Source organism: Bacillus rossius, assembly GCF_032445375.1.
Source record: "Bacillus rossius redtenbacheri isolate Brsri chromosome 4 unlocalized genomic scaffold, Brsri_v3 Brsri_v3_scf4_2, whole genome shotgun sequence".
NCBI lineage: Eukaryota > Metazoa > Arthropoda > Insecta > Phasmatodea > Bacillidae > Bacillus > Bacillus rossius.
The window spans coordinates 31,861,893-31,876,724 of record NW_026962011.1 but is presented as its reverse complement, the minus strand read 5'-3'; the positions used below and the strand labels follow the sequence as shown (position 1 = coordinate 31,876,724).

At 39.6% G+C, this 14,832-nt stretch overlaps 1 protein-coding gene across 4 annotated transcripts in view; it reads right to left on the bottom strand.

Moving 5' to 3' along the window:
- Nucleotides 1–14,832, bottom strand: part of LOC134541943 (probable nuclear hormone receptor HR38) — a 77,996-nt gene that overhangs the window by 17,319 nt on the left and 45,845 nt on the right. For all 4 annotated transcript variants that reach the window (XR_010076704.1, XM_063385696.1, XM_063385695.1 and 1 more), the window contains exon 3: nt 253–414. Coding sequence is in view for 3 of the 4 variants with exons in the window: in XM_063385696.1 (XP_063241766.1) it covers nt 253–414 (162 nt within the window). In the remaining variant the exon portion in view is untranslated. The remainder of the gene's footprint in view (nt 1–252; nt 415–14,832) is intronic.

The following is a 14,832-nucleotide window of genomic DNA, read 5'->3' as shown; positions in this document are numbered from 1 at the left end:
AGGCACCAGGCCAAGGAGGAGGGACACGGAGAAGAGAGTGAGTTCTCCTTGGAGGGCACTGCAGGACCACGCACCTGGGAGCTGGGAAGAGGCACCAGGCCAAGGAGGAGGGACACGAAGAAGAGTGTGAGTTCTCCTTGGAGGGCACTGCAGGACCACGCACCTAGAAGCTGGGAAGAGGCACCAGGCCAAGGAGAAGGAACACAGAGAGGAGTGTGTGTTCTCCTTGGAGGGCAGTGCAGGGCCACGCACCTGGAAGCTGGGCAGGGGCGCCAGGCCGGGAGACTCGTGGCTGGGCGACAACTGCTGCGGCGCCAGCTCGCGGAAAGGGTCGAAGTCGTCGGGCAGCGCGCCGGAGTCGTCGGGGAAGGGCGCGGACAGCAGGTCCGCGAAGCTGCTTGATCCGAAAGGCGCCTGTGCACAGAAGCAGCACCCAGCTGTTTTTATTTGTTATCGCAGCCACACTCAGTGTTACTTTAATCTTGGATACGAATCAGTGATTGGAAACAAATTAAATGCCAGTTACTAACTTTAATATTGCTAGTATTTGGTATACTGACTGTTGCATCAGCAATCAGCTATAAGTAAATTTTTTGAGGTAGTATAAATCAGTTAAAGTAATAGACATATCAATGCAATTCAGTGACTAAAAAACTACAGGAACCCTTTTATTCACGTAAAGTAGGCGTTACAAAAGTACAAGATTCAAACAATTTGCTATAGTTTTGTTTATGTTATATTAAGAGCAAGTTAAAATGAACCGTTTGCCTAACGTAAAGTTCATTTTTTCGCCCAGGTCGAAAACATTAGGGCAATATTACCCATGAATCTCCACAGCTTATTATGGCAAGGACTTACATTGAAAAAATGCTTATCCATGTATGTTGGATCTAATATTTATTTCGCATATCCATCGTGTCTACGGACATGCATATATTTAAATTGTATACATAATACTTCAAAATCTGTATTTAAGGAATTATTTTATTCATTAAATATGAAACTTAAAAAAAAATATATTATTTGTTTCTCACACAATTCTGTCAAGGGGACCGAGGTATGCATCCTTTTAGAAATATGTAATTTATTTTGATCTTTCTTGAAATATTTATTAAGTTTGACGTATACTGTATGGAATTGGTAAACCCACGCGCTTGAATGGTTAGAAAAATAACATGAACAACGAATAAAAACCGTTAGCAAATTACTAAAACATTTTATAAAAGTAAAATAACGCGTTCTGACATCATTGTAGTTAAATTGTTCATAATGGGTAAGAGTTAAGGGAAGATAATTATCAGACAAAATTGCTCACTTCTTTTTTTATTATCACTGCGCTGCTGAAAATCTCTCCATCTATATTTAAAAATTGAGAGAAAAAAAAAATTTCAGCAGAAGTCGTTCGTCGCTCTTGCGATCTCGGCCTAGCGTGTCGCAGTTGATCGACGCGAGGACGCAAGGACGTAAGGGATCGTCCATTAATCACGTGAGGCTCGAAAGGGGGGGGGGGGGAGGGGGGTCGGATAAAATCACGAAATATCACAAGGGGGGAGGGGGGTGTAGAGAGATATCACGTGTATTTATTTTTTCGCGCGATTTCTACTAAACCGAAAAGCGATGCGTGACCTTGACTCGCCGTAGCCAGGCAACAATATCCCCGCCTTGCCGCAACATGAACCACCCGGCTCGGCTTGCCAGTCACCAGTAAGACTGTGATTTTTCCGTCGAATACATGCGTAAATCACATATAAGCCTTTCCTTCATTATTTTTATGCCAGTGAGAATAAACCTGCAACCTTAATGTGTGTCTGGACACTTTTATCACTGTGCTTAATTTTCCAGAATTAAATTAGATTATACCTATATTTAAAGATAATATTCTGAAATTTTTAAAAATATTTTGTACCAAATAAATACACGTGATTTATTGGGGGGGGGGGGGGTTAGTCTAAAACCTCACCACAAATCACTAGGGGGGAGGGGGGGGGTTAAAAATTTGCTAAAAAAACATCACATGATTAATGGACGACCCCTAAGCGGCCGGACCGACGTCGATCAGGCATGCAGCGAGAAATGCGTCGATGGCGAACACCCAGACTTCGTCACAGGAGTTCACTCGACAGTCGGCTGACGTCACGCGAGTGTCTGGAGTCAGCGTCAAGGCCAACACGCGGCGTCTTTTTGCCAACACTTCAATCAGGGCAGCTGCTTCAATAAATTGTATTTGATCGGGGAGGGGAAGGGGGGAATCCAGAGGATCCAATCAGGACATGTTTTTTTTTTAAATATCGAAATAGCTTGATTGTCAAGCAATTTGCTTTGTGAATCATGCGCGGCTCACGGGAAACATGCCAACGTAGTTAGAATGCATTTGGTTGCATTAATTTGCACTTTAAACAGCACATGATCACACCCGTTTGGCGACATCAACTAAAAACTCATTTCACGGTTATGTGATTCAAAATTGACCTCGTTACAGAGGCTCGCTTCGTTAGCAGAATGCAAATATGAAACAATAAAAAAAAATCTAAACGGAAAAGTATAAAAACCGCTTTTAAAGACGTTTCACAAAAACATCTACCCATTCAAATATAGTGATATTTAAGGACCACACCTAGTGAGGCGAGATGTTTTTGGTATTTCATAGCGGTATCGCCTCTAAGCGCAAGGCTCTGAACTATCAGATTTGAGCGGTAACCATAACATTAAATGGCGAAGAAACGAAGATGAAGGTTCAATGCAAATTCCTTGAGCGCTTTTAGGAATATGTACAGGGTTTTTCGTGCCTAAATATTATTCTGAAAACTCGCGTTTTAGCCATTTTCACTCTTCCAAAAATACAGTTTAAAAACGAAATACCGAAACAGAAATTCTCATCCGCCCTCAGCGTATTTCTAAATATTTTTTTGTAAACAGACACCACTGTAACATCTTGAAAAGTTATCAAATCGCGTAGTTTTTTTTTGCAATGCTCTGCACTCAGTATGCGTGCCCATGTAGACGGGGCTCTTATTCGAGTGAGTGTATGGATAAATATAAAGTGAGGAAAAATTAAAGGAAAACAAAGTTCGACTGATTCTTACCGGTCGACTGCAGCACAACCTCTTTCTTCTTACTCAGTTCATGCAGTGATAATCCACTACTTCTTCGCACTTAAAGGCACTAGGCCTTGTTTATTGGGGGAAATGTTAAAAAAAAAAAAAACCTTGAATAATTTTGAAAAAAAAAAAAAACTGGCACGCGTCTTACTCATTAAAAAGTGGCGTCAGGAATAACTGTCCCAAAACAACGTGATTTAACAGCAGATTGTAACACGACGATATTTCGAGTTACGTAAATTATAAAAGATACACAAATTATTAAATTTGATTCGTCTGTACAGCACATTCCTGATGATTTACAGTAACAACCGACTCAAGTTTGAAAGTGTACGGACATGCAACGAAAACAACAGAGGGCGCGGTCTCGCGGAAAGAAATGCACACGGGCGGTTGTACGGCCGGGAGTGTTGGCCGCAGGACTGGCGTCGCGACGCCCGCATGAGGAGGAGGGGGAGGAGGGGTGGAGTCGGCGCGCGGCGTCGTCCCGAGCCCCGCCCACCGGACAGCGCTATTGGCCGCCCCCCTCGCGGCCGCGCGATGCCATTGGCCGGGGCGCTGAGCGCAGGCGCAGAAGAACCGCGCGTACAGATGCCCAGCAGCCGTGACTTCCGTCGAAGAACAGCCGAAAAATGTATTTGTTGCTGTCCAACATTACCACCCGCCAATCGTTTGGCATGCTTTCTGGGATCTACCCTCCACATTATAAGCTTAATTAATTTTTGTCTTGATTTGTAATTTTTATCATTACATTCTTTAAATGACTGAGGGTTAGTCTATATTGGTAAATAAAATAAGTACACAAATGAAATATATATATATATATATATATATATATATATATATAATTTTTTGCACCACCTGGATTACTGTGCAAGCGTTTTTGATCAACACTTTACTGCAAACAGTGAGTGAAAGTACACATTTTATGTCATCAAAACACACACTTTCCTTAATAAACCTAACCGAAACAAAGCCAGAAATTTGTAAATCACACATAAAATACTTTTAAAATAACTGGGTGGTGCAAAACTTTTATTTCAGTACTGTACACTGAATGTGGTATTAAAAAAAATTAGATGTATAATTTGTGGTGACAAACAAAGAAAAAATTAGGTTCACACAAATCACTAGCAAAACTTGATATTTAGTTCAATTAAATGTACAGTATGGCGACTACAGCTCGGGCCTTTTAAGCAAAAGCATCAATGAAACGAAATTGCGATAAGTGAGTGTGAAGGAACAGGAATTACTCGATAGAGTTTTTTTGGATGAAAAACTGATTTTCTTCGCCTGGAAAACTCGGAATCTGATACTCCTAGTTGTTGGTGACTTGAACACTCTCAGGCATGGCCTTGAATATTACTTAAAACCTCCCTGTAACTGTATTTATTTCAACTAAAAAACCGTATATAACATACACAAATAAATAATTAATTTACAATACCTATTTTACCAGGCCGAATCGATTAAATTGATTTATCTGGGTAACGGAATATAGATTTCCGATAAACCATATATGTAGATTTGGTTGCAAACAGTGTTTTGTTAGGACCAAATAATCTTCGTCGTAGCGCACCGTAATTTAAAGCACAATTCCACCCCACTTTCATCACCACGGTATCTTGGGAGTGCCTGAAGAGAAATTCGATCACATCGCGAAGCGTTTAGAGCGAGGATCATAATTAAAAAAAAAAAAACTGTTTTTCAATTTCCTTCCTCCCACTCCCCTTCCTCGTAATAAAATGCGATGCGAAATTAATAACAGCGCGCGCGCTCCGGCGCGGAGCCGTCAGGCTCCATAAACACGGGCGAGTCCATTGTGCGCGCGCGGGGGTGGCGGGCGGGTCCATTGTGCGCGGAGGGGAGCAGCGCAGGTTATTAACTGCCGCGGCCGCCGCCAGGGACCAGCACTCGTCGCCCGCCGTCACGCTCCGCCGGCCCCGGCGGGGGGATAATCATGATGCGCGGCCCCGCCAGGCCCCCGTGGGACGTCGCAAGGGAGCGATTCGGGGCTTCCCCCGAAATGTCAGCGCCGACGCCATCTTGTTTCGCCACCTCCTTCCCTTGCAGCCTACCCCGCGTCACTCCGCGCAGTATTCGCTAGTGCGGATAGAATTTTGTCTGACAAAATGCTTCTTTTTAAAAGGTTCTAAACATATATTTAGGCAGACAAAATATTTTATAACAGCGATAAAAAAAATAATGCACGTGTTTATAATTACGAAAAAAAAAAAAAAAATCCTATGAGAAAATGTGTGACCCAACAAAAAAAAAATGCAACATAGCTATCGGAAATAACGGAATTAATTAACCAACTCGGCGTGTAGGACTCATTATTAAGAAACACTTTATTATTGCAGGGAACATTTGCCTGTTTTCTAGGCTTCAATACACTTCGATACTGTCTGCAAAATAGCTTTCCGTTCCTGAACGTGAATGTCGATAAAGCTTGGTCCGCATTTAGTAGGGCCAATGGGACCACAGCTGCTAGAATGATGAACGTTTGTGATTGACCCGGAAATAGTTATGTCATGGGAAATATATTTCTTCCAAACATAGGATTAAGCAAAATTACAACATTCTGGATTTTTTTCGCAATAAATTCCCGTGATATATCATGCAATCTAATTAAATTTAATGGTATATTAAGTTTTAAGATAATGCGTTGCATCTACAAACATAGAGAGAAAAGTATATTATGCATAGGCCTAAGTAATAAAGATGTCATAAACCTAACAGTTAAAATTTTTAGTAAAAAAATTTAAACAGTCTTCCAGCTTGAAGCTTTGATGCAGTCGCCACAATAAACAACGGTTTATTTTGTTTACCCTCCCATTATCGCATTTCCAATAGGAAAAAATGCTTCTAGCCAGAGAATAATAAACGTAAAATGCATGTTGACAGTTACTGCGAAGTTTTTTTGTCCTGGGCCAAGGCATCTACAGACATCTGCGCGTGAAGACATTCGCGAAAAACGTTCAAAGCAGAGCCATATAACAACACATCTTAGCATTTTATAATTTTCACAATTTATGGACTTACGCTATAGCGTAGCATCAAGCTGGGATTTTTTTTTTTAAATCATGCGATTGGTCCAATGGTAATTTGACACGCATTAGTAAAACACGAATCAGTGCCGAACAGTCATCAATAACGTATCCAAGTTTCGTGCGGTCAGTTTAAAATGGAACATGACGTCCAACGGAAGCGGCGGACATTAATCAGCGGAATGGTTCTTGCCTGTGCATAATGGGTGAAATGTTTGAGTCTCACCTACGAGTGAAGCAATCGGAAAAGCTTTCACCTACCCACAGACGACGTGTTACACGCTGATAGAAATTCAACGCCTAGGCGAGTGGTTTGTAAACCTGTCGGCGGGTTGGCCAACCTGCTTGTGGCCAGTGTATCTCCCGGTACCGGGCAGACAGAAGGTAGTAAGGTTCTTTGGGCGGTTCTTGAAGTGCGGAAGATTGATCTAAGATTTGGTTTTGGACACAAGCCATTGCTGGTCATTCTGAACATAAGTCAAATCAGCTGATATTAAAAAAAAAAATCACAGCACAGACGGACCCAGAAGGCTAACAACGACGAGACAGTATCAAAAAATTACAGTAAATAAAGACGAAAACTACCTAGGAAAACACAGCGACAAACAGAATAATCCAACGATTAAAACACACACAGATAATGTGGGAAACAGTAGCGGATCCAGAGGGGGGGGGGGGGGGCTAAGGGGCTCAAGCCCCCTCCAAAAGCATCTGGGTCCACTATTGTTTTAGTGTTTGCCTTTATAAATCCTAGCCTCAGCTGGGTCAAGCCCCTCCCAAACCAAAATCCTGGATCCACCACTGTACCACAACAACACAGAGACGCACAGACAAATCTAGAAATGTGTAAAAAAATAAATACATTCTGGACACTACAACGATGACAACACAGGCGACAGACAACAGTTGCGACTGTTTTTTTTGTCCGTTACTGAGGTTTTTTACGACGAGCAGTGTAACCAGCATTGGTGTGTGTCAAAAAAAAAAATCTTAAATCTGGAAAACGGCCAAGTAGGTCTCTGCGGGTGAGGAGGAGAAGCGAAAACTAGCGGGATTCATTCGCGTGAAGTGTCGTTTTCAAACACACGTTTCATTTTACTTTTGTAACTGTAGCCTGCGGACTTTCACGATCATTTCCTGACCACTGCTGAAAATGCCTGCTGCAATGCAGCACTTCGAAGTAACTAAATCTTAGGCGCCATTGTTGTTTAATTTGTAATTGTGTTTTCTTGTAAATGAGTTGCAACCATTTGTAAACTTATACTGAATATAGTTTTAATTTTAGAATAATACCCATTTTAATTATTGTGGATTTGTCATTTTTCTGATACTAAAAAAAAAACCACTACACAAAAAAAAAGGTTGTATCAATTTACTTATTTGATTTCATGGTGACTAAAACGTGTTAGGTTGACAAAAATATGATGTTGCAACCCAAACTTAAATAAACACAATCATTGCACTCTTCGTACTAAACAAACAGTAATAATACAGGGTGAGATGAAAACTTTTTTTTTTCTTGTGACGTAATAATTACCTTGGCATTAGTGGTGGGAGGTCAGTCTGCCGGTGTCTTTAATGGAAGAAGGATCCGTTGCCATTTTTAATCGATAATGCTCGCCGGGTTCGAAACGAGTACCTTTACACAATGTTTTATTAAAATTTTATTATTTAAATATTTTTTTATGAATTTTGAAATTCCTCCCGATTTTCTGGTATAAAAATTACAGATTTTCAATTAGTGGCCGTAACGAAAAGTGCAACGTTCCAGAATCCAAGATGGCGGGTGTGACATAAGCAAGGATTTTTTTTTATAAATTTTGAGGTTTTTCGAATTCCATATATTTGATTTTGTGAGGAAAAAAAAAACGGGACATTTTTCCCTCAAAACGGGAATTTTTTCCGTCAGCGACACTCGGAGCAACCAGACGGGAAGGCGGCCAAATCTCGGAGATGACAGTGACGACCCGTGCGAAGCCTCTGGGTGACACGTGACACCGCTGGGTGACGATGAGGGGGGCGGGGGCGGGGGGCGGTTACACTCCGTGACGCGCGGAGGGGCAATCCGACACCAAGCGTCACCCGCGACCGAACGGCACACGCGCTAAACACTCGCCATTCGAACATCCGCTGTCGCCGGCCGTCGTGACAGAAGAGGCGAGGGGGGCGATACCAGACTCCTTATCCTCAGAACAGCTCAAGAGGTTTCACTAACACAGTGTAATTATTTTTTTTTTGGACTTATACTTATTTAGGCGCGTCATGAAAAAAAAAAAAATAAAGGACGAGAGCGCGAATTGTTACGATCCGCGCGCAACATGCAACAAAAATTGACAGGATGGAAAAAAGACTACATTAAATGAAAAATTATGAATGTGCTTTTAAATCATATACTTAGTGATTGAATTTTAATACTGGTCAATATAAATAAAAAACATTTTTTTTACTGTGAATATTACTGATATAAATTGTGCTTATAACCTTTTTAAAGTGTATTTATATTAGTGTGCTTATGTTCCCGTATGTATAATTTATTTGTACTATACATTATTATTTAATAATTAAATTAATAAATTACAATAAATATCTAGCATATTTATTTATTTTCATAATTAATTAAAATATATCTAGATAATTTTACCAAATTAAATTATCAATTTAACACACATTTTAATATTTATAATGAATACTGAGTATTTAATGAAAAAAAATAAATTTGATTGAATTTATACTTTTCCAAAAAAAAATTATAATATAACTCCTATCATTTTATTATTTTATTTCTATTAATTATTTGCATACAAAATTAAAGTTAGTTTTTTTTATTACGCCAAGTAAGTATAACTTGTAACACACACCCTGTTTTTATTAATTGGGAGAATAACGTATTTATTTATTCGAAATACATTCCCCTCTCGGATTACAGTCAATGATCTGAGAGTCGCTTTGGTTACAGTGTATTTATATAACTAAATAATTTCCTTGAGTATAAAAGGTTAGTTTTTCATGGCCATAATGCTGGTTTCGTCGGTAGTGAATAGTAATGAAATGTTACCACGGGACATTTTAGAGCCAGTTATCGGCTAGAACCGGGGTCCGCCAACACCGCGTCTCATACACACGATCCGAACTGCCCGGATACTGGAGACGTGTAGCTCTACGGCGCGGCGGAAAACACGCGGCCTTTTTGACGTGACAACGTTTAATAAATCGATGAACGCCGGCTGCACGCACGAAAAAGGATTAACCATAGTCCCGTTACGCACTTTGTCCCGTTACGCTTTGTCCCATTACGCTCATTGTACGCTTGCGCCGCATCTATCTCTCTTCCACTCGATTGGAACAACCATCGATTTGACTTTTTCGAGGCACATTAAACTTGAAACACTCCCATTCGTTTCCTACTTTTCCTATCATCGTCCTATCCTTAACAGAATAACACAGATTGGAAGAAGTTAAATAGCAAACATGTATAAAAGTTATAGTTAAAATAATCTCTTCGTTAAAGTAATAAACATATTTGAATTAATGATTGCAAATAAATGTAAATTTATCAATTAAGTTGTAGATTTCATTTCACTCCTTCTTTGTATCCATACAAAATAGTGATAATTCAATAAAAATGATTCAATTTTATTCATAAAAGTATGCAATCATTTCATCAATGTGTTGTTATAACGTTGTCACGTTAAACTATCGTCCGTAAACCGACTTTACAGACAACCAATTTTTTTTTGTCGTGAATGGGGACCGCCGGTGTTTGCGGAGCGAAGACACCTGGGCACACACACAACCCGCTCCTGCGTGCGTCGCGGCTCGTGAATGGCGGTTGATGACGTCAGCGCGGCGAGGGAAACACGTCAGTGGCGTGACAACGGGGCGACAGCCGCGGGGCTTCGTGACGTGCGCGTGTGCGGTGCGAAACTATCGCCGATCTCCGGTTCACCCGTGTAGCGTGCTTGCGCACTTGCGTCACTTCAGCCTGCTTGGTTCGTTAGCGCACGAGCGCATTCGGCCCATCTCCTCCACGCAACACCCCAGACTCGTTAAACATGTAATGTCCGCAGGCTTTCACGGCCAATGCCTGAAGTAGCTCGGCTTCTGGGTTGTAGCCGTGTCCTTGGCAAATAATTCACCGACGTTTCGGTCGACATTGCAGTCGCCATCATCAAGGAGCGGTAGGTGCCTGCTCCCTGATGATGGCGACTGCAATGCCGACCGAAACGTCGGTGAATTATTTGCCAAGGACACGGCTACAACCCAGAAAGCCAAGCTACTTGTTAAACATGTTCAAACAGTAGTATCTTAAATTGTTTGCTTATGATATTTCGTGTTTTTAACATGATTTCAAATAAATAAATAATATCACCATATTTAATTGTTTGAAACAGGCTTTTTCTAACAAAAAAAAGTATTTATTTAATGTTTTTACTAACTTAATGGCAAATTTGTATATTATTCCTAAACGAAGGTTTCTGTGATATTGGGAAAACCTAATTTTTATTGATTTGTGAATGTTGTTCCAAGAATAAAGACGAAGGCTACGAGCGACCGGTCAATTTAAAACCGTATACCACACGATCATGTGCTTTAAGTACTCGCCATTAATGACATAACAAATGTGTCTTTAGGTAAATAAATTATTAAATAAGTACTTGTTTAGTATAAAAAGGCTTTCATTAAAAATGTAATAAGATAACATTATGAATTTATTAAAAATAATGTGTAAAAACACGAAATATTAGAAGCAAAACAATAGAGTGTAATATCCCCTTCAGAAAATAAATTCCATAGCCACCTAAAAAAAAATGTTTGAGAAATTATATAAACGTTTGTGATGAGCTGGGTGAATGTCTGCAAACAAACAAATAAAGATTTTTTTTTCTCAGCCGTGGTTTGAATTAGAACATGGACAAAACTTTCTGCATCTCATTACCGGGCCTACTCCCTGCAACACCATGGTCTCAGTCGAGGTATATGCCAATATTTAAAGTTAATTAACTTACGCACTTGTAGGTTATTATAGGTTTCCCGCCAAGTTGTAGTTTTGAGATGTTTGTGTATTGTATCAGGTGGTTTATGGCACAATGTTTGTTTTGAAGCACAATAATAGTAAATGGTGTGAAAAGTCACAATAGCTACCACTGACTGGCAAATAAAAATTTTGTGTAGACTCTGTAAACTTCTCCATTAGCGCCCCATGTTACAAGCAATAATAAATATTCCTGGATTTGTAAAATAAGGAGACCCGAGTTATTTCTTGACATGTTTGACCCCATTTCAGGAAAATACATTCCACATTTGCGTAGAGATTTCCGTTTATATATATCTCTATATGTTATAAAATGTGGCTTTCTCTCACTAACATTTCTGTGTTACAAAATATGGCTGATGCTAACAGTTTTTTTTTCCGGAGTAAGACAAGACTCTTACAACGTTCGAGAAAAATTCTGTATACGTTATATATTTTTCCATGATTTATTTTAAAAGACCACGTATCACGACGGTGAATTATGTAATGAGAAAATAAATTGTTCTGACTAATATACTGCATATATTAAGACGTTGGTGGTGAATTTTGTGAACCAGTTTCGTTACGTAACTTACTGAATTCGACAAGGCGTTATTGAAGCTTGCCCATAAAAAGACGGGCACTTTTTTTAATCTCTTTCTTTTTTTGGTAATGCTTTGCATCATACAAGCAGTTGGCAACATCCTGTGATCGACGAAGCACATGCTTGTATAACATCGCTGTATTTTTACACGAGGGAATGAAAATAAATTGACTACCGAATGTGCTTTAAACAAGCAGACTGGGATAATTTAAAGTTAGTTGAATTTATACGTTCAGGCCATATTTCCATCATTTTGAAGATTGGTTACTTGTATTTTAAGATTTGGCTTTTGCAAGATACCAAGTGTCACTTACTCGCTTGGACATGAAGTACGGTTACCAAGACATATTAGGAAACACGAGACGGTCATCATAAAAATGCAATTATTCTCAAAATGAATTGCAAATTGTTTGGAACGCTGTTAAATTTTCATACTAGATAGCTAAAAGTAATCGGCTTTAAGAAATTCTTAATAAGTGATGCTTAAAAAGTAAAGCTCTCTACACAATTTAATATCCAACTATTACGCTAACGTGCCTTACATATGAAAGAGATACACTCTTAAATACACTCATATATGAACTATTAATTCAACATTTATGTAAGACTTAACGTACATAGTGATGGTTTGGTAGTTTATTTGTAATTTATAATCTTAGGAGAGTCAAACGTGAAATGCAAATATCAGAAATATGTCACAGACTTCATTCACGAAATTTGGTTCTGTATTCAAATTGTGAACACAAATGGAACATGGTGGCTCAACTCGACCGTAAACTCTCTCTCTCTCTCACTCTATGTTAGAAGCTATCTTCGCGAGTCTGCCCGCAGATAGTTCTACTCTAATACGCCAAATATTAATAAGTATTTTTAATCAATTAAATGTTTGACAAATGAATGAACTCCACTGAGGAGTTGAGCTGTCAAATCCGCTGCGAAATCTGCGAATATCACTGCGAAATAATTGATAAATCAGGACAGTTCATTCACTGCAATAATTAGAATGATTTTACTTATTTGGAGGGAGAATTTTCAATTCATTTTTCAGTAAGATTTCTTTATTTCTAGCGGTTTATGTACTTCGAGTATAGAAGACTGTATATCACAGGTGACCAACAGGTTTTTATCACGTGTATTTGGACAGTTGATAACATGACATCATCCGCGGTAGGCTACTTCCAGCCATTGGAAAACATCGGGTTTTTTAGAGCTTCATGATCGCAAGTAGTCATAGGTAAGTTTGCGAATCTAGACAGCGTGACTTGGACTAGAACATACAACCTATGAACAACTGAAGGCTGGACTTAGTTCTTCCTATTAGACTTATATTTCCTCGTTCAAGAACTTTATGAAGAAGTATTAAAAAAAGAGAGAAAAATGATTAAAGCTGTATGCATTACTCATTATCCACCGTATCCAGAGATAACTTGTGTAGGTTAAAACCTACGTGCAGAACTTTCGCTCCCCCTACCGCCCTTTGCGAATTTCCGCGGACCACCCTTGCGAATCCTGCAGATTTGCGCCCCGTCACGTGGTATACAGTTTTCGATTAACCTCTGGCATGCAGCATTCGTCTTAAAACTTTATTTTTAGTATATCATTCATAAAATCAATAAAAAAAATTAGCACTTCCCAAAACCCTGAAAAACTCATATTCACAGTTTAACGCAGTTGATTGGTATTTATTACCATGATGACTAGGCTAAAATAAAATAATAATAATAAAACACTCATATGTTCTGACCACAACCTGTCAAGTGGTTGACATAAATAGGATAGGGTGAGTGTTATTTTGAGGAAATATTCCCAAACAGTTCGAAATAGCTGGTTCCTGATTTCTAACAGTAGGATTGCAAGTAAGGTTAGATTTGTATTCGAATAAGTTAACAAACCATCTTTCACTGAGCCCGCCATGGCACCAGGCGATGACGTCAATATCCTCTGGTAAAACATTGTTCCAGCATCTGCTAGGCGTCGTTTATATTTTTTCTTTAACTCTTTAATATTTTGCTCAGGAATCACTTTTCGAACTATTGACAAAGGCAATTAATAGAGTCCCGGAAATTTCGCGGATTCCTCTGGCCTCAGGATAGAATTCAAAGTTATAGATGTGCTCGACCCATGTTTACTTTTCCATTGGTTGATTTCTTAACGTGAAAATTTTTATCCTTGTTATTTGGCAATACCTGATTCGCTTACTTCTCTCCTAGCTGGACATCGTTGGCTCACGGTCGTAGAGGGGCGTGTCCAGATAACTGCGGTCCAATCATGAACACAGTGCGACAGTGTGGAGGTTTGCATTCTAGCTTGCGACTAAATGAATACGCGAAATTTCCGTGGCTCTAGCAATGAATCATGATTGGCCCAGTTAAACAACTTTTAGTTAGGGACAAGAGTAAGAGTCATGTTGTCACCATACTAATTTGGAGTATAACGTACTATGGAGCTTGTTCACGAGTAATGTCTGGCTTTATCGGAGCGGCGCCATTGCTGAAGTACTACACCTGGGGAGAAAAAAAAAGGTTCATGTATGCAAAACTGAAGCCTATCTAGTCGCGAGATAGTACGGAATCCAGCCTTAGACGTTGGCGTGAAAAGTTGGTTGCGAAGGGAGATAAATAAGCGCCCGTGTCGCGGCAAAAGGGCGGATAACAACGGCGATAAATCCCGCGGGGCGACTTGTCTCGACACTCGCTTCCCGCCAAGGCCGCCGTGTGGCGCTGCCAAGCGGCCCGTCGGCGAAACAGCTCGAGCACCCGCGGCTCCTCTGCGCCAGCCACGGAACACTCGGGTAACGAAGGAGAAAATTTTCAACACATCGATACGTCGGTCTTCCGATACGTCGCTTGGGTTATGTCGATACCGATACAATATCTGTCTATTATCATTTTTCAAACTTTTACACCTACTTGACTTATTATAAAATTATTATATAAAATATGTTATATTTTGTTGTTACATCTAAGCTAGTGCAAAATAATTAACTAATACAATGTTATCTCTTTCCAGCAAAAGTGAATACAAGTAATTTTTATTTTTTGCAATTTTTTTGATTATTTAAAAATACCA